This window comes from Aquarana catesbeiana, linkage group LG02, assembly GCF_042186555.1.
Source record: "Aquarana catesbeiana isolate 2022-GZ linkage group LG02, ASM4218655v1, whole genome shotgun sequence".
Lineage (NCBI taxonomy): Eukaryota > Metazoa > Chordata > Amphibia > Anura > Ranidae > Aquarana > Aquarana catesbeiana.
Window position 1 is genome coordinate 420,254,412 of NC_133325.1, and position 20,228 is coordinate 420,274,639.

General features: G+C 41.2%; 1 protein-coding gene across 2 annotated transcripts in view; it reads right to left on the reverse strand.

The window, feature by feature from the left end:
• Positions 1-555: 555 nt before the first annotated feature.
• The window catches only part of MACO1 (macoilin 1), a 105,737-nt gene continuing 86,064 nt past the window's right edge, over positions 556-20,228 (reverse strand). For both annotated transcript variants that reach the window (XM_073615459.1, XM_073615458.1), the window contains 5 exons: positions 5,330-5,488; positions 5,062-5,244; positions 4,788-4,908; positions 3,283-3,457; positions 556-1,113 (listed from right to left, as the gene is read on the reverse strand). In XM_073615459.1, coding sequence (XP_073471560.1) covers positions 911-1,113; positions 3,283-3,457; positions 4,788-4,908; positions 5,062-5,244; positions 5,330-5,488 — 841 coding nt within the window. In that variant the 3' untranslated portion in view covers positions 556-910. The remainder of the gene's footprint in view (positions 1,114-3,282; positions 3,458-4,787; positions 4,909-5,061; positions 5,245-5,329; positions 5,489-20,228) is intronic.

The window sequence follows — 20,228 nt, forward strand, 5'->3', positions numbered from 1 at the left end:
TCTTCAATGGTATCATGTTAAGCATGAACACCACTACACAAAATGACTTATTTGGCAAGCTCTGGCCTAATGAACATATTAGGCCAGCAGCAATCTGAGGGTCAAATATGACACCTTGTTTTCTCCAGTGCTTCCACACTTGACAGCTTTGGCTACAGAATAGCACTTTCCCATATTGTAGCTGTAGATTTTCTGAATGTGCTTCACTGCAACACTGAGGGGTGTGTCAATGGTGTCACAATGCATAGAATGTGTTCAACTGCATGTTCTCCCATATGTTGAAATGCATAAGAAAACACTTAAACGTGATTGGGATGGGTTTGCGAATGTCAGCCAAAGTAGCAAGAATATAAATAGTTAAGCCATGTTTGTGCAGCAGCACCCTTTATCTCTTACTCCTGGTGGAAGCAGAACTCATAGAAACCAATATTTTTAGAGGGTTGAGAGGGAAACCAAAAAAAAATACCTTAAGAAAGGAAAAGGATTAAGCATCATGTGTTTAGGTTTCATTAAAGCATTTCATATTCTCCAAAAACGAGAAAATATTCCCTCAAGTATGTTTGATGTGGTTTATAAATTCCTTCGGTAACCAAAATTACTGCAAACACAGATGTATAATAAAAATATGGTAATGAATTAAAACGCATGTGAATCATGTGTAGCCACTATATGATGAACTGCAAAATTCTGTGAGGTTTATTAAAAAAAAAAAAAAAACTGGAAAAAAAAAAACACTGCGCTCATCCTATCACAACATGATGTTATCAGCTTTGTTTTTTTTCAGTTTAAGGTACAACAAATGCAGTTCTTGTAATACAATTCCATCTTTAATTGCAACAGATGCTTTTGCATGTTGACTCCAATCAGACAAAACTCATGGGGGACTGAGTGGATTGATGGCAGCTGGCATTCATTTCTTGAGTGGCTGGTAAACTGATGCATTAGGGTCCAGCCCAGATGAGCTAGTTTCCACAAACTTGGAAGAATAGTGTGGGGAAACGGGGCTTAGGGTACTTGTCCCTGCAGTGTAAGCAATGCTGGGCATTACAGCCATTACTTCTGCAATCTTCTGTTTAAGGTCTTTGATTTCTTGATCTTTCTGAAGTATTTGACCTGTGGAGGGAAAAAAAAAATAACCAACCAAAAATAAAACACTCAGATTCAAAAGAAAAAAATATCTTTCCCAACGCAAATCACTCAAACTGAGGGTTTACCACGAGAGTTGCCACCATTTTTTTTTTTTTAATAATTAAAACCGTCTTTACATTTCAGTACATTTATGATTTTTTTTTTTACTAGGCAATTCACACTGTGAATAAAGTTAGTGAGATTCAACAGGATTCAGATCATCCCAGCAGTCACATCCACGCTATTTACATTAGCATACATGTTTGCCAGGCCTCCCAAAGCACTGATACTTAATGCTGACAGGCATTGGGCTCTTTGACCCCTTGTGCTATCAAAAGGGACTTCTAAAACAAACTCACCAGTGAGAAGCAGAAAGATGGTACATAAGCACCCTCTCCCTCTTGTTGGCACTATGAGTGCTTATGAGCATTGTGCCCCTTAGCACCAGAAACCAAAAGCTTTGGGTTGGAGACACCCAAAGCACCCTACCCCAAGATAATAAAGGGCATAAGAGCCGGTACCAGCATAGCAGGGAGACTGCTTGCTTGCAGATTCCTTGCCAAGGGGATACCAGCCCACAAGTCTAGTGTTTGTTGGCTCTGGGAGAAGGTGGGTTTTTTTTTTTATATTAAAATTTGTAACATTCACTCTTTCTTACATAGGGTGGAAGTATTTTTTTTTTGTTTTAAGAAGAGATGTTGGATGCCATGGAACAGAATTTTTACTAGGTGAATCTCTGACAAATTTTTATTCATTTGGCTTGATCTATAGGCCAAATATTCACACCATTGAACTTTGGTCAAAAATTTTAATAATGTTCTCGTTTATTAATACCATACAGAATGACAACTGTTTGCACATTCAGGCAAACACTTGAAAGACATGATTGGCAGTCAAAGTGACAATGTCCCAAAATCTAACTTTCACAACACGTGTCAATTTTATACTACACACACTAGCTAAGGTCATCACTAGGACCCCTGACCTCTTCATTACGATAGTGTAATCAATTATTGGCTATTTGGCTTATAGTCAAGCAGCGATTTTTTTTTTTTTTTTTTTTTTTTTACACAAATACAGTCAACAAAGTGTTGTGTTCAATCTCAAGCAACTGTTGAGAAATATGTCAGCTGCCATTGACAGAGCTCTGAAAATTCTAGTTCCCTGGCTTTAACTTCAATACTTTGAGGCCTAGACCTGGGAGAAACCATTCTGATCGGGAAGTATGAATGAAATTAAACTCTTGAGCTACATACTTTTTTTTCTGATAGTGACTCAATTTATTGGGGCACATCAATCAGTACAACAGTCATACAACAAGCCTATTCAGAAGGGGTAGTCAATAAAGTTCTTTCAAGAATGGGTCGCTGACTGGAAAGAATGGGCACCAGCAGCCTGACATCACTTTCTGCATGTTTGTTCCAGATACAAATATGCAGAGATGGATATATAAAAATATGCGAAAAACCAAAACACAGCCAATGCTAGGATCAAGTCAATCTGAATATCAATACCAAATATATTTTGACACTCTGCCACTTTTTCAGAACCCCTTGCATAAGAAGCCTAAAAACCCTAAACTTACAAAAACAGAACACACATGTCGCATGACACTAAGGCCTCACACACTGGGAGTTAAAAGCTGCTTTTTTTTTTTTATTTTAAAGGGCATTTTTTCCCCCAACCTCTAAATGCCCCTCTATGTGGCCATTCACACAGATGTTTACGGTCATTGGTAGAGCAGCGTTGAGAGGCTGGCAAAAAAAAACATCATTTGTGAGTTTGGGGAAAAAAGCATTTGAGCAGAAAAACAGCACGTGGCACCTAAACGCTAGACACGTTTAGCGCTTGAGCATTCCTTCATTTCAATGGCCAAAATTATGGCCAATGGAATAAATTGAATGACCAAATGCTTGACATGCCTAAACGTGCTTGAAAAATGCGGCTTTAGGCACGTTTTAAGCGGCTTTTCTCCTGTCAAGAGAAAGGCATTTAGAGGAGCTGGGGAAACGTCCAGTGTGCATGAGGTCTAAGAATGCTACAAGCAGTAAGCATTGTATTATATCAGAGTAAAGTGATATATAGAGTTTTTTCATATTGTCAAAGAGAAAGTAGTCATATGAAACAGTAAACTTGTAGTAAGGCACCAGTTACCTTGGGCAATCTCCAGCTGTCTTTTTGCATCACCTAGTGCGGAGAACAAATCGAGCTTGATTCTTGTTTCTGCACTGAGGCTGTTTTCTAAGTGCTGTGTTTTATCCTGCATGGCTGAAAGTGCAGACATTAACACCTCTGTATCTTTTTCATTTTCTTTGTACTTTCGTAGCTCCTGGAATAAACAAATTTACCAAATACAATTATGGGCATAGAGAAAAAAAAAATAAAGATGACTGGGGAACACAATCCCCAAAGCTGCTGTTATACAGGAAAGCAATGTCTTCATATCAGATCCCAGAATAAAATTTTATAAACTGAAACTAGTGGACATAGAATGGACATAGATAGAATGAAAACATGGTGGTGATTTACTGAAACTGGAGCACACAGAATCTAGTGCAGCTGTGCATAGTAACCAATCAGCTTCTAGGTTTTAATGTCAATGCCTAATTGAACAAGCTGAAGTTAGAGGCCGATTTGTTTCCATGCACAGCTTCACTAGATTCTGTGCGCACCAGCTTTAGTAAATATCCCCTCATTGTGTCAGTCGGCAGTCTGCAAGTTGGGGCTAGCTGTGCCCCCAAACTTCTAGGCTGCCACATAATAAAATCTCACATTTAAACAAACATTCTGTAACAGAACTCAGTTTCCTGCAGGAAGCAATAAGATCCTGCTTTTGATTTTCTAACACAGCAGTAGCTTGAAAGGATACATCTAAGGCTCTATGGCCGGTGTCAGTTTTTTGACACCATCACATTTCTGTACTTTCCAAGTATGGCTTGAAATTGTGCCACAAATCATAACTGAATAAGTTTTACATTTACTTGTGTGTGCTCTAAAAAGAGACAATCATTTTGTCTGACCTGAAAACATTAGAATCCCATCCCAAAATAGCTTTAGGATATTTAAAGGGTGTATATGTGCAGTGATTTTGTATAGTCAGGAGGACTAAAACAAAAATTTTAAAAATATTTTTTGTTTGGTAAAGATGAAATGCTGCATATTAATATTTTGCATTGTATTTCCCAGTTTCTTATTTTTTCCACTGATGCAAAAAGCCTGTTTACAGAGTTGAGCAGCTCAAGCTGAAATTAACACACAATGAATGTATGGGAGTAGCAATTACAACCCCTAAACAGCAGGGCAACACTGCCTGAAAAACAAGCGCTAAGCCCCCATTTACACCATATGGATGGCAATGGAATAGTTCAAATTGGTGCAACTGACTGTGGCATCGCACCAATTTGAAAAAAGTTTCCTGCACTATTTTTTCACGATTTCAGGTGCAACTTGCATAGACATCTGTGCATGAAGTCACACAGATGTCAGCCAAGTCGCACTGACCTCAAGTAAAGTCGTACGATTTGAAAGTCGGATTCAGTGTGGATGGGGGCTAAGGGACTCGTGCCCCCATTTATCCATCTCCAGGAATTCTGCAGTGATCTGCCATTACTACCTGGTGAGGACATACCAACCATATGCATAATTGAAAGGTGCAATACCTGAACTTTTAGTTCCAAATCCCTTATCTGGTCTTCTTTAACTTTCATGTCTATTGACAGCTTTTTACATTCACTCTCCAGATCTCTGATCCGACTTCTTAATGTTTCTGTGCATTCACCTCTGGTGAAAAAAAAAAAAAAAAAAAAGTAACAAAAAACAGCATTCATAAAGAGGCATCTGAGAAAACCTAGCTTACAAAAATAAACATCCTAAAATAAAACCTACCACATGTAACCCTTATTCTAATTTTTACACGTGGCAATACAAAACTACCTGTTGGCTGCAGCAAAAGCAACTGCTCTGGCTGCTGTGGCTTCTTCTAATTTCTTTCGTTTCTTCTCCTCCATAAGCTGCTTCTCTACAAACGCTCGAGCTTCCTGCTCTGCTTTTAGCTTCTTCTCTAGCTGACTGATCGTCTGCTTGTCTTTCTGTTTCATCTGAACTGCGCTATGCAATCTGAGAGAAAAAAAAAAAAAACACAACATTTAATTATCCAGTGATGGGAAACAGTTACAATGTTTCTTACTGAAAGACGACTTACTTATTTTGTAGCAGCTCATTCTCCTGTCTGAGCTGCCCTATTTCATTTCGAATTCCCCGCTCTGTGCTTGTGAGTACACTGATCTGACTTCGCAGATCCTGTTCAATTTGCCTGCTGCCCTGCAAATCTGCTTTTAACTTCTTTACATCTTGTTCCAGCCTGGAAAAAAAAATTCAAGTTGTTTAGTAAGTAAAAAAAGCAGAATTGGTGGATGAAAAGGATGCAAGTGCATGTGTATTTATAGTGTGAGGAATAGCGGAATGTTGCTTAGGTGAATGATCAGCGTCTTGTATACTACAAAATGTTGCATCTCAACTAAAACTCGATCACATTTGCTTGGAATACCATGAAAAAAAAAAGGGTAAATCTCAGGCCAAATTGCAAATAAATGAATACAATAAAATATAATTCCTAAGCCTAAAGTGTATGTAGTATGTATAGATCACTGTTTTGGGGGTGGGGTTCCTCTTAAAAATCATACTAGACCTGAAGGGCCTGGAATGAAAGAGGGGACCACCATCCTATTTTTTCCTGTTTAGGGGCTCCCCTTAAATATTCATACCAGAGCCTCATTTAGGATAAAGGTATGGTATAAGATTGAAATCCCCTGGCTGCTTTGTTTACAAACAGAACAAAGTGGCTGCTGACCTCCAGCAGTACATTTACTGCTGGTGCGTGGAAGTCACAGGTACTGCGACATACCCGTACGGTGCAGTGTACTTGGTAAACACAATTGACAGATCTGGCTAGATTTCTCCCTGCCATCAGTTACGGTTCAGAATTGAAAGCAAGGAGAGACCCAGCCAGATCTCCAAGTAAAAGCAGCACATACACACTTGATGGGCACACAGTTAACCCCTTGACTGCTCTCCTGATCACTGTCACCCAGCCAATGTCATGTGTACAGTATTATCACTGTATTAGTGTTGCTAGCGACATCAGTGTCCAGTAGTGTGCCTTCTAGCCAGTGTCAGTTAGTGCCAGATTGCACACCACACTATCAAAGCCACACTAAGTTGCTGATCACCGCCATTACTAGTATAGTGTCTGTAAAGATAAGTATCTTAATCACGATCAGAAATCGTGTCCCCAAACAGTGTTAGCAGGATTAGTCCTAATTATTGCCAGCACTTGCGACATGTAGCAGAATACACGTTGGCCTAAATTTATGAAGAAATTTGATTTTACTGGATATGTTTATAACAAAGTATATATATATATATATATATATATATATATATATATATATATATATATATATATAAAAATAAAAATAAAAATAAAAATATTCTAGATTTTATGTATATATAATCTAAATAAAAAACCCAGTGGCGAACAAATACCACAAAAAAAAAAAAAAATCAAATTTTGGTTTCTGTACAGTGTTGCATATCTGAGCAATGGCCAGTTAAACAGCGCAGTGTTAAATAGCAAAAAATGCGGACGGACTTAGGGCCCTCAACAATGTGGCTACAAAGGAGTCAAATAATGTCATACATACGCACTTTCCCCTCCATCTCAGAGATCCTAGATGACATCAGACTTTGACGAGCTGCTCTTACAACCGAACCCACCAACACATGTAGTATCACTGTTATATTCCCTACTACTGAACGTATCTGCCCCTGACCTCCCAACATATACACAGAAATGGGAAACGGAGCTGCAACACTCCATCTCCCCCACTGATTGGCAAAAAAGCTTTATCCTAACGCATAGGATTTCCCTGGCAACTAAGACCCAAGAAAAAGGGTTTAAGTTATTAACGAGGTGGTACAGATGTCCAGTGACTATCAAACGGTTTAACCCCTCTTTGATAGACATTTGTTGGAGATGCTTGTCCTCTAGCGGGACAATGCTTCACATCTGGTGGGCTTGCCCTCCAATCTGGAAACTATGGCAAAAGGTATTTGACCTATACAGCAGGCTGATGGCGACATCAATTAAGCCCACACCAGAGATAGCCCTATTATCTATGCTCCCGGGCCCCCTCAAGTCGATTAAAAAAGATGTACTGCGCCACTTTCTGGCAGCAGTTAGGACAGTGATCCCACGACATTGGAAAACGGTAGATATGCCTTCCTTGGGAGAATGGGCTGTCGAAGTGGATCAGATAAGAGATCTAGAGCGTCTGTTGGCACAGGAAGCGGGGAAGGAGGAACAGTTTTACACCACCTGGGCCTCATGGTCAATGTTTCGCTACTCTGATGACTTCTCCCTATGGGTCAGAGATATCCCACCCTTACCCACCGATTAACCATGCTGGGGTGCCTAACACCTCAGGAACCATCCCTTACTTCTACACACGATCTCATTTCCAACTTTCTCTCTGTTTTCTTTTTATTAAGTACTGAACCAATAACTCATGCATATAACTAAAGATCCTATACCCAGAATAGTTAAAATGATTTGAATATCTATAATAGGTGAATACATGATCCCTACAACATTCTAATTTGATGAAAAGGACCTTCAGATAACACTAACACACGAAACCGCAAGGTTTAACATATGTTGGTTCCCACTCGCATGTTATCCCTCTCCTATATCAAAGATCTCTTTGTACAATGTGATATACCAGTAATTCAACGAAAGATACATGTCAGAATGATCATTCCTGAATATGTATGGTTATGGTACACCTCGCTACTCTATGTATAATGTTTGTGCTGTTATACTGTAAAGAATGGTATTTCTCTGTTATATCCTTTATCTTCTTGCTTTTGAAATAAACTAAGATTGAAAAGAAATAGCAAAAAATGCCCTGGTCATGAAGGGGGTCAAGTGGTTAAACACACCTTTTGTAAAATGTCAGTTTTGCTGTTGTAGGTTGTATATGCCACACAGATGTGCCATTTCACAAGCAGGATTAGGGCATTCCTGAAGTGTGTTATTTAATGGAGTTTTCAATGTGTAATGTTAAAATATAATCATTACTAAATCACTGCTCCCAGCCACACAGATTTTTTAAAATGTTTGCTTTGGTGCATGTTCCCCATGGCAGTGTCCAACCCCTTCACCCTTTAATTCAAAAGGAAGTTTTTTAGCAGGTTTGGTAGGCTTAGAGCTGGAGGGTCTGCCACAAGGTGAAGGATCTGCAGTAGATGATGCTCTGAGGAGGCAAACAGATCATATCTGTATGGTGGGTGAGCCCCATTTAATAGGGAAGTGAGATAGGGGTTAGGTGAGGTAAAAACTCTCTACCATCAATAACGGACTCAATGGGTTGATTTTCTAAAGGCTAATATACTGCGCACTTTGCAATCACATTTGCACTAATTTTCCCCAGAAAATGCTATACTGTGCTATTTTGCTTCAATTGTCAGGGTAGAATATTAGTTTAGTGTCAGTCTAGGGATAGTGTGAGTGTAGTGAGGAGGACCATCATTCAGCTTTTCATAGTGTGCAGCTAGAGTAGGGACTGCTCAGATAGTTTCAGTGTAGTGTAGTGAGACTGTGTCAGTAATCTTGATATTAGTATATAGCTAGAGTAGGGACAGTTCAGATGGCATCAGTGTAGTGACAGTTGAACACAGTCTATTTGATTGCGTTACTGCCAGTTTAATGCCATAACGTATTGCGTGCGTTACTGCCAGTTTAACGCCATATAGTTCTGAGCATCACTGTACGTTTGGCACATTATATTGCAGTAGATTATATTGTATACGTGGTGTGTGTCTGTGTAGTGCGAGTACTCAAATTAAAGGGCACCAAACACCTCTTTACCTTGATTAAAGTGCATCTACGTAAAGATTTCAACTTCTCCTTTACATTTGTTAATAAGCACCGCCCCCTCCCTCCCAATAATGTGTGGGAGAACAAGGAGAGGCAGAGGTTCCTTTGGCACTGTAAGGGGGCCAACAACAAATGTGTCCACAGGCAAAGGTGGACGTGGTGGTCAGTCCTCAGGCAGGGCATCATTTCCTCTGTTTAGTGAGTATGCCCCTGCTATCCAGCCACAGCATGCAGAGGAGGTGGTGGACTGGCTTACTAAACCTTCCTCATCCTCTGTCACACAAGCAGAGACAAGTATGCAGTCCCCTGCAGTTGCCAGAGTGGATAAACCTGCCTCCTTGTCCACATCTATTCCTGCCATAGCCCCAACATCAGTCATTGAGGAGTCAGCTGAGTTATTTGACAACAGCGTCAGCCACTTGCTCCTTGATGATTCCCAGCCATTACTGGATTCAGATGCTGGTTGTGCGGTTGAGGATGACAGGAACATGAGCCTAGAGAGAGGGGTAACACTGGTAGACAAATTGGCATTCATGTTCCCAAGCCGCAGCCTATTGCCAAGTTGTCTCCAGTGGTGGAGATGAAGATGGAGATGAAGAATCATGGAGGAGATGAAGAATGATGAAGTCACTAATGTGACTTGGGTGCCAAATAGAGCAGAGGAAAAAACTGAAGGTGAGGCGGCACAACCCCAAGGAGGTCGGCATCAAGAGTAGAGAGCAGCCACTATTCCATCACATTCTGCAGCAATTATCCCCTGGCCCACTCCCCACAGCTCAGCTGTCTGGGCCTTTTTCAGTACATCTGCAGCAGATCGCACTGTTGCTATCTGCAAACTGTGTCACAGGCACATCAAACGTGGCAAAAACACCAACCATTTGGGTACAATATGCCTAACAAGGCATTTAACGTCCAACCACTCAGCCCGATGGCAAGAGCACCTAAAATCCACACACACAAATCTGTCCCTCCTCCTCCTCCTTACCCACTTCAGTCTGCCCCTGCAATACCGAGTCATTACCTTTCAGCAGCCTCCACTGACAGGGATGATGGTATAGCACAGGGTGTCCAAGGTCCTAGCAGCTCATCTACCAGCAGCACACCACCAGCTGTAGACTGTAGCCGGCAAATTTCTCTGCCCCATCTTCTGCAGCGCAAAAAAAAAAAAAAAAAAAAAAACCAGTCCCTGCCACCCACATGCCCAGCGCCTGAATGCAAGCTTATCAAAGCTGTTGGCTCTCCAACTCCTGTCTTTCAGCCTGGTGAATTCTGCCCCCTTCCGTGAATTTGCACAATGTGCTGTACCACAATGTCAGGTTCCCAGTCGATACTACTATTCAAGTAAGGCCGTTCCATCTCTCTACCATCACGTGGAAGGGAATGTTCTGGCATCGTTGGGCAAGGCAGTCAGCCGTAAAATCCACCTTACTGCTGACACGTGGTCCAGCAAGCATGGGCAGTGACTAAATATTTCGTTCACAGCACACTGGGCAACGCTGCTTGCAACTCGAAAGAATGCAGGACAGGGCTCAGTGTTGCAGCTTGTTGTGCCCCCACGTCTCCAATACAGCTGGTGGTGATGATGATGCAAGACATGTGAGCTCTACCCCCTCCACCTCTGCCACCCCCATGCCCTCCTCTGCAGAATTGTCCTATGAACATCAGGTACCCCCTAAGCGTTCAATGGGCTTTTCCCAGAGTCAGGCTAAAAGGTGCCATACAGTGCTTCAGCTGATGTGTTTAGGGGACAAGAACCACACCGGAGCAGAGATTCTTGCAGCTCTGCAAGGACAGACCCAGAGGTGGTTCACACCACGCCAGCTGGAGCCAGGAATGGTGGTGTCCGATAATGGCTCAAACCTCCTGTCCACCCTTAGACAGGGAATATTGACACATGTGCCATGCCTGGCACGTCCTCAATTTGGTTGTGCAAGATGTACTAAAGCAGGCCAGAAGTTTGTAGCCATTTCAGGCGATCATACACAGCCAGTGTTCATTTGGCTGAAATTCAGCGGGAATTCCACCTGCCCGTAAACCGCCTGATTTGTGACATGCCCACCAGGTGGAACTCAACTTTGGGAAAACTGCAACGGCTATACATGAAGAGGGCCATCAACGAGTACTTGTGTCAGTACGGCATGACAGGCTCAGGCCACCTTGGCTTTTTTCTCCACGCCAATGGCTGATCATTAAGGATGCACGCACTGTATTGTCACCATTTGAGGAGGCCACAAGAATGGTGAGCAGTGAGTGCATGCATCAGTGACAATCCCTGTTGTGTTCCTGCTGGAGCAGACTCTGCGTGGCATTATGGACAGGGCACTGGAGGCAGAGCAGCAGGAGGAAGAGGAGGACTTCCTTTCCTCTCAAGGCCCACTTTATGCAGACACCATCATTCCTATGTCACAGAACACACAGGAGGAGAGAGGGGAGGAGGATGAGGATTCTGGCACTTTCATAGGCTTTGAAGAAGAGGAAGACATGCGTCAATCTGTAAGCGATGGCTTTCCAACCCCAGGACCCTTGTGAGTAGTACGTTGCTGGGAGGAGGAAGTTCCAGATACTGTCATCCTGAGTGACCCCGATGAGTCTGCTTCTCAAGCCTCTGCAAATTTGAGGCGCAAGGGCAACGCCATGCTTCAAAGCCTGTGAAAGGACCCAAGAATACGTGGCATAAAGGAGATGGATGATTACTGGTTGGCAACCCTCCTTGACCACCGTTATAAGTGGAAAGTCTCTGAACTCATCCCGACCCCACAGAGTGCAGAGGATAAAATCTCTTGAGGACACAAAGGATTTTATTGAAAGTTTTTCCTGACTCTAGGTTACAGTGTGGTCTAAAACGTTGTTTTGAGTCTTCCATTGGTCAAGAAAGGAGTGTTGGAGAAGGCATTCACCCAATTGAGGCATTTCGGAATTTTTTTAGTCCTTGCCGCCCAGGGCTGTCAGCTTCCACATCCCATCGGCAGCGTCTGCATCACATGGTGGACGTTTACCTCGGGGCCAAAACAGACAGAGAGCTTTCCAGCTGACGATCCACTGGATCATGAGAATAGACCACTGGCCAGAACTTGCCCAGTATGCTATTGAGTTGTTGGGCTGCCCTGCATCCAGTGTGCTTTCAGAACGGGCATTCAGTGCTGCAGGAGGTTTCGTTACTGATCATAGAACGCGTCTGTCCACAGACTCTGTGGACCGTTTGATTAAAAATAAAAATGAATCAGTCCTGGATTACCAGCTATGAAGCCCTGATGCCGATGTCACTGATTAAGTCTTAATGGAATGTGGGATCTCTGCAGGACTTCGAGGCTGCGTAGCTTTGAGGGTGTTCATTTCATCTGGAAGAATGTTTTTGGTATAGGTTTCATGGGCACAATTAACACCCAAAGACCAATTTTTCTGCACCTGTCTGACAGGTGCATATCATTGCAATTTTTTTACAGCAAGGCAAATTCTTGCTTTCATCAAGATTATCGCTATAGGGTTACGGTGGGAAGGCGCCACAGACACCCAAAGACCAATTTTAACGCACCCGTTACTTCTATCCAAAGTCAAAGTGAAACCAGAATGTATCGAAAAAATCTCTAATCTTGTTCCCAGTGCACTACATTGTGGCCTCATCATACACACTGGCTCCCCAGCTGTTGCTGAGCAAAATAAAGGCAGCTTGCAGGAAAAATGTCATTTTTTAGGCTTTATACATAAAATTATTGCTGCAGCAGATTCTAGACATGGTACAGATCTGCCACTTTACAGTTAGACTAAGGGGACCCCCTGGCACTATACTGGAAGGAATTTTTCATTTTTAGGCTTTCACTTTAAAAATCAAAATATCACTGCTCATTTAAAAATGACGTTTTTCACAAACTTGATTGATCCATGTCCCCCGGGGCAGGACCCAGACCTCTATAACCATTGTATGCCTAATTACTTGCATTTAAGCCTTCAAAATGGGCACTTTTGATATTCAACGTTCGGGTCCCATGGACTTTAATGGGGTTCAGTGTTCAGGTCCGAACGTTCGCATGTTCGAAAGTTCTGGTCCGAACTGAACAGGGGACCGTTCGGCCCATCCCTAGCCAAGACCATACTGCGGTTTAACAGGACAGGTTCCACTCAGAACAGGTCTCGCCATGGTCGACCAAAGAAATTGAGTGCATGTGCTCAGCTTCAGGGGGGGGGGGTCAGCCTGTCAGTGCTCAGACCATACACTGCACACTGCATCAAATTGGTCTGCATGGTTGTCTTCTGTAGATGAGACCAAGGACATGGATTAGTGGAAACATGTCCTGTGGTCTGATGAGACCAAGATAAACTTATTTGGTTCAGATGGTATCAAATGTGTGTGGCGGCAACCAGGTGAGCAGTACAAAGACAAGTATGTCTTGCCTACAGTCAAGCATGGTGGTGGGAGTGTCATGATCTGGGGATGCATGAGTGCTGCCGGCACTGGGGAGCTACAGTTCATTGAGGGGAACATGAAGTGAACTCCTGGTGAACTCCATGCCCAAGAAAATAATGGTGGCCACACAAAATATTGACACTTTGGGCCCAATTTGGACATTTGCACTTAGGGGTGTACTCAATTCTTTTGCCAGCGGTTTAGACATTAATGGCTGTGTGTTGAGTTATTTTGAGGGGACAGCAAATTTACACTGTTATACAAGCTGTACACTCACTAATTTACATTGTAGCAAAGTGTAATTTTTTCAGTGTTGTCGCATGAAAAAATATAATAAAATACATTAAAAAAAATGTGAGGGGTGTACTCACTTGTGAGATACTGCATATATACATTGCAGCTTTGAAGTGGTTTGCCAGGGGTTATGGCTAAAGCCATCAGCTATAACCCCAGTAGCTTTTTCTTCAGCCGGCGGCTGGCTTTCTAGTGAAAGCGTTCCAAGCTGCTCATGGGCCACTGGAGCGCGGTCAGAAGCACAGGAGGTGATACCCCCCCCCCCCCAAGTTTCTCGTGCTTACCGTTTCCGCCGCCTTGCCCGAGAAATGATGCAACGGAGTGGCCGGCTGGTCCCAGAGCCGATTCAAAGAGTAGATCCTTTTTGATCGCCTCCATGGCCTTGGAGGACCAGAGCCACGTCATTACGTCACTTTGCGTCCAGGCTAGAAGTAAACAACTTTTATTAAAGCAAAAGATCAAAAAATGTTTTTGATCTTTTGCTTTTAAATAGGTAAAGGAGAGATGTGGGGTCTTGACTGCAGATCTCTACATAAAAAGAGGACCTGTCATCCTTATTTTTATAACAAGGGATGTTTACAGCGAGAGCAATAATTCTAGTGCTAGACCTCCTCTAACTCTAAACAGGTAACCTGTAAAGGCATTTAAAGCGTCGCCCATGGAGATTTTTTTAACCACTTAAGGACCGAGCCTCTTTTTGGCCACTACTTGTTTACAAGTTAAAATCATTTTTTTGCTAGAAAATTACTTAGAACCCTCAAACATAATATATATATATTTTTTTTTCAGACACCCTAAAGATTAAAACAGCAGTTGTTGAAATACCTTGTTACACCATATTTGCGCAGCGGTCTTACAAGCCCAATTTTTGGGAAAAAAAGTACACTTTGACTTAACAGTAAAGTTAGCCCAATTTCAATTTTTTTATAATGTGAAAGATAATGTTATGCCGAGTAAATTGATACGACATGTCATGCTTCAAAATTGCGCCTGCTCATGGAATGGCGAACCCAAAAAATCTCGATAGGCAACATTTCTACAAGTTACATGTTTAGAGTTAGAGGAGGTCTAGTGCTAGAATTAGGCTTATTGTACACGGGACGTTGTTCAACCTCTCCTGAAAGATTTAACTTGACAGCTAGAAACCAGTGTCTAAAAACAGTTGTTCAACCACGTTTACATGCCACGTTTAGTCGTGTTTAGCCACGCTTGCGTCTAGAAGCGTTTGACAATTCTTTAAAAAAAAAAATTCAAATGAAAAACGCCTGTAAACGAAAACGCAGCTAAATGTGAGTTGCCGCGTTTAGCATTTGAAATGCCTCTAAACACAGCTTCTGAACGCAATTTTTTTGGATTCTAAAAAAAGCCTCTAAACACAACTGCCTAGAAACAACTATAAATGAACCAGTGTACATGTACTGATAAGATAACAGAGGAGGGTTCAGGAGCAGTTGAAAAAAAATGCCCAACTGCTCCTAAACGTCCGTTTACCAGCAGCAATGTACATGAGGCCTTATTGTTCTTGCTCTCATTGTGGCGATACCTCATGTGTAGTTTGAACACTGTTTTCATAGGCCGGCGCGACTTACGTATGCGTTCACGTCTGCGCGCTTTAAATTTTTTTTTTTTTATTATTTACTTTTTATTTTTACACTGAAAATGGAAAAAAGAAAAAAAAAAAAAAAAAAGAAAAGAAATTCCTCTTTAGGACCATTGGGCAGAAGGGACGTTTGAAGTCGCTTCCGCCAATCAATGTAATGGAGCCGAGCGGGGGCCATCTTTCCATGCCTTTTAGAGGGAAGGAAGCTATAGTCTCTGCCGCTACCGAAGGCTCTGGTAAGCGGCGGAGATGACCAGAACGCCCCCAATAAGAGTGATCTCGTGGCGAAGCCGCCGCGGAGACCACCTTTATTTGAAAGCCAGCCGCTCGCCGCTGTAGAAAATACCAGGGTTATGGCGGCTATCTGCTGCCATAACAATATTTAGCGTCAAAGTACCGACATACAATGATGTGGTTAAACGAGTTAAGGCAGAAGGTTTTTATCTTGATGCATTCTATGCATTTAGATGTGTGTAGCAGCCTCCCCAGCAGCCCCTAAATACTTACCTGACCCTCATCTCTCCAGCGATGTCCACGAGTGTCTTAGCCGTGCAGGACTCTCCTCCTGATTGGTTAACTGACTTTGACTGTCGCAGGAGCCAATCAGAAGACAAAGGGGGCTGGGTTTCAATGTCTGAATGGACACGGAGCTGTGACTCGGCTCAGGTGCCCCCATGGCAAGCTGCTTGCTGTGGGGGCACTCATCAGGAGGGAGGGCCCAGGAGCAGCGAAGAGGGACCCGAGAAGGAGGATCCAGGCTGCTCTGTGCAAAACCAACTGCACAAAGGAGATGAGTATAACAGGTTTGTTTTTTATTAAACTACACTTTACAATCACTTTAAGCATGATAGTTTGTAATATTTTACAAGCGTGTGCAATTTTAAAGCATGACATGTTAGGTGTCCATTTACTCGGCTTAACATCATCCTTCACATTTTACAAAAAATTGTGGCATATATTATGGTTTTTTTTTTTATTCATTAAAGTGCACTTTTCCCCCAAAAAATTGAGTTTGCAAATCAACTGCACAAATACCATGAGACATAAAACAATCACCACTTTATTCCCTAGGGTCTCTGCCAAAAAAAAAAAAAAAGTATGTTTGGGGGTTATAAGTAATTTTCTAGCAAAAAAAGCTGACTTAAACTTGTAAACAAAAAGTGCCAAAAGAAGCCTAGTCTTAAAGTGGTTTCATCTCTTGGGAACTTCAACAGAAAGATCTTTGTCTTTACTGCCAACATCACCCTCCTGCTACAAAGTGATATTCAACCTTATTCAATATTTATTGAGTCCCAGGCTTCTTCTTCTGGGGTATAATGAGGGTGTCCAGGGGGGCTCAAATGAGATGTCCCTCGAAGGACATGTGTAGTATATTATACAAGATTTATATAGCGCCAACAGTTTGCGCAGCCAGTACAGTTACAATACAATTCAATACGAGAGGAATCAGAGGACCCTGCTCGTTAGATCTTCCAATCTAAACTTTTTACGTGCCTGCTCTGTAGCCCAACATTTCAACCAAAAGAATTGACTGTACATGTATACAAAGCCTCTCAGAAGTGGGTCGTCTTCCACGGTGCCACATAACTGCGTACCTGTGTTTGTGCGGAGAACGCAATGCATCTTTCTCCTTTCTAGGGGAGAAATGTAAACAAAGAACAGGGTGTTAAAAAAAAAAAAAAAAAAATTGCTAAATCCGGGTTTGATCTAAAACAGTGTCAGGGTACAAGTTAGGGTCAAGGTAAGAGTCAACGGTCAGGATCAATGTGGGGAATTTACTAAAGCTGCTATGCCACTTTTCTGACATTAATCCCTCATTAATGTACTGCGCCAAATTCATGTAGCATTAGCAACACTTTTGGTTCTGACAGCAACTCGCGCACCAAATTAAAGTAGCTCTAAAGTGCTCCACTTTTACATTGTGTTAAATTTAATGAGCCAAAATTTAAAAGTGGAGCTAAGACTAACTCTTTTGGTGTACAGAGAAAAACTGGCTCAGAAAGATTTTGTGAAAATGTCTCATGCATTCAAAAAGTGGTGCAGCATGAGCCAAATTTCAAGTTCAGGACAGGTATATGAATTTGGCACATTCTTGAACACTTTTGGAATGTATAAGGATACATTCGCCAAATCTGCTTGCGCCAGTCTTTATGAATTCCAGGTAGTGTATTTTAGGTAGGATTTAAAAAAAACAAAAGAAACTTAAATGCATATCAGTGTGGAGGGAATCTGAAGCCTCTCATAAGCCTAGTCCATTCCCCCAACGTTTGACAGACTAGCACCACAGCCATGGCAGGCTGCAATGCTGAAGATTCACCTGAAGAATCGTCAGACATTTATCATTGGGACACAGGCACATTCTCTACAGGATTTGTCAGTACTTTATTACAATGTGGCACGGCCAGGAACATAGCAATGATAAAAGACTCCCTATAAAAGGTCTTGAACAGTTGATCATGAGTCTCCCAGTCTCTGTACAGAACAATGGGCAGTTTTGGATGCATAAAAAAAAAAAAAAAAGTTTTAGTAGTCTTAGGACCACTCGGTGATCATAGACAGGAAGCTACAAGCTGTTTTTCTGTTTTTAAGCTGGAATGCACCACATCAATAAGAGCTGAAATGGTCTAAGCCTGGAAGCTAAGGCCTATGCCTGTGACTATATCACAGCAAGGATTTCTGAAGCTCCTCACGAGCCAGGACCAGACAGAAAGATAAAGTGGATATTGTGACATGTACTCTAAAAAATGCAGTAATTTCAAAAAGCAATAAATAATGATATTTGAAGCGCTTCACAATGTGCATGAAAATGAATATATAAGAATAAATATAAATAGTCAAATAAATCCAGCGGTGAGTAAAAATTCCTATAAAATCCAGCAATCAAAATAGTGTAAAATTATTAAAAATTAGTGACACCAAATGTGTAAAAAATTCACATAAAAAATAAATATATAGGGATGTATTCAGAAGGTTCAATTATACAGGTGTAGAATCCTGATTGGTATAGAGCTTTTGATCACTAGCAAAGCTGTTTAAAAACACTTGCTTAATTAAGGTGCTCATTGATAGTACCAATGTGTTTTTTGCTTCTATTCACAACCAATGTGGGAATCATAAACAGGCAGATAAGAGAAAAAAAACAATCATTGTGCAATAGTTAGGATACCAAGGTACACAGGCAAACTTCAATCCACTCACGTGTGCCTTATAATGATAAGGCATATGCAGGTTTTACTATAGCAGTCAGCCGCCTTAGACAGGAGCAGATTCAGTGCAGTACACTGTGTGAAACTGCTGATCTGCACAGAGCTTCCTTGGCTCTGTGCAGATCAGCAGTTTCACACAGTGTACTGCACTGAATCTGCTCCTGTCTAAGGCGGCTGACTGCTATAGTAAAACCTGCATATGCCTTATCATTATAAGGCACACGTGAGTGGATTGAAGTTTGCCTGTGTACCTTGGTATCCTAACTATTGCACAATGATTGTTTTTTTTCTCTTATCTGCCTGTTTATGATTCCCACATTGGTTGTGAATAGAAGCAAAAAACACATTGGTACTATCAATGAGCACCTTAATTAAGCAAGTGTTTTTAAACAGCTTTGCTAGTGATCAAAAGCTCTATACCAATCAGGATTCTACACCTGTATAATTGAACCTTCTGAATACATCCCTATATATTTATTTTTTATGTGAATTTTTTACACATTTGGTGTCACTAATTTTTAATAATTTTACACTATTTTGATTGCTGGATTTTATAGGAATTTTTACTCACCGCTGGATTTATTTGACTATTTATATTTATTCTTATATATTCATTTTCATGCACATTGTGAAGCGCTTCAAATATCATTATTTATTCTTTTTAAGTGACTCTGAAAACACTCTCTTTTGATAGCAGCCTCACTTGGTTTTATGTGTAATTATCAGCTATTTAGCATCACAGCGCTTTGTGTTTTATATATATTTTTTCAAAAAGCAATAAACAACTTCCCTCAAGATAAAAAAAAAAAAAAAAAAGTGATTCTGTTCATAATACTCAGCTATTCAAAAAGAAAAGCCTTACAGCTGAACTCCAGGAAAATGGATTTCGTAAAAAAGTTAGATAGGACCAGCGTGCTTACCTTCAATGATTGCTATGCAAGATCTAGAGGGCTGATGGGGATACTCAAACTGTCAGTGATGTCCCATTTCACAAAGTTACTTTACTCTTAAAATCTGAGATAACTCAGATTTTTTTCCATACTTTTTTTGCAATTCACAAAAAAACACTACTAAAATAAAGCATGAGTATTTCATCAAATGTGAGGTATTTTACTCATGAAACCATGCAGTATTTAATCTCATTCCAGTGGGATGGATACAGTGAAGAATTAGAACCCCTTCAGTTTTTATTGCTAAGAGGTAAAATGGTTTAAAACTGTAGAAATCTGCCAACTCACAAGTCAGTGTGGTCCCTGCAGCAGATGTATTACAAAAGAAAAAATATGAGTAGAATACCAGTCAAGGGTAAGCTGCTTTCACAGGACACAACCAGGTCAAATTAAGTAAACACACAATATCTTTATAAATGTAAAATATTGAATGAAAATAGTTTAAGGAAAAAAAAAAAAAAGACAGCTTTGTCATTGGGGAGATTTACCTTCAATTCTGTCCAATAGCCAAAACCGGACGTGAGAGGAAATCCCTACAAATTAAAATAACCCCTTGGGGCCCCCTCCAGGTCACCAGAACTAGCGCCCCCATTGGAATATTTCCCTTAGGATTACTTTTCTGGGGACAAGCCTATCCAAATCAAAAAAAAAATTTTTTTTTCCATATTTAGGTTTCTAGGCATTATGGTTGAGAAACTGACCCAAAAAGGTA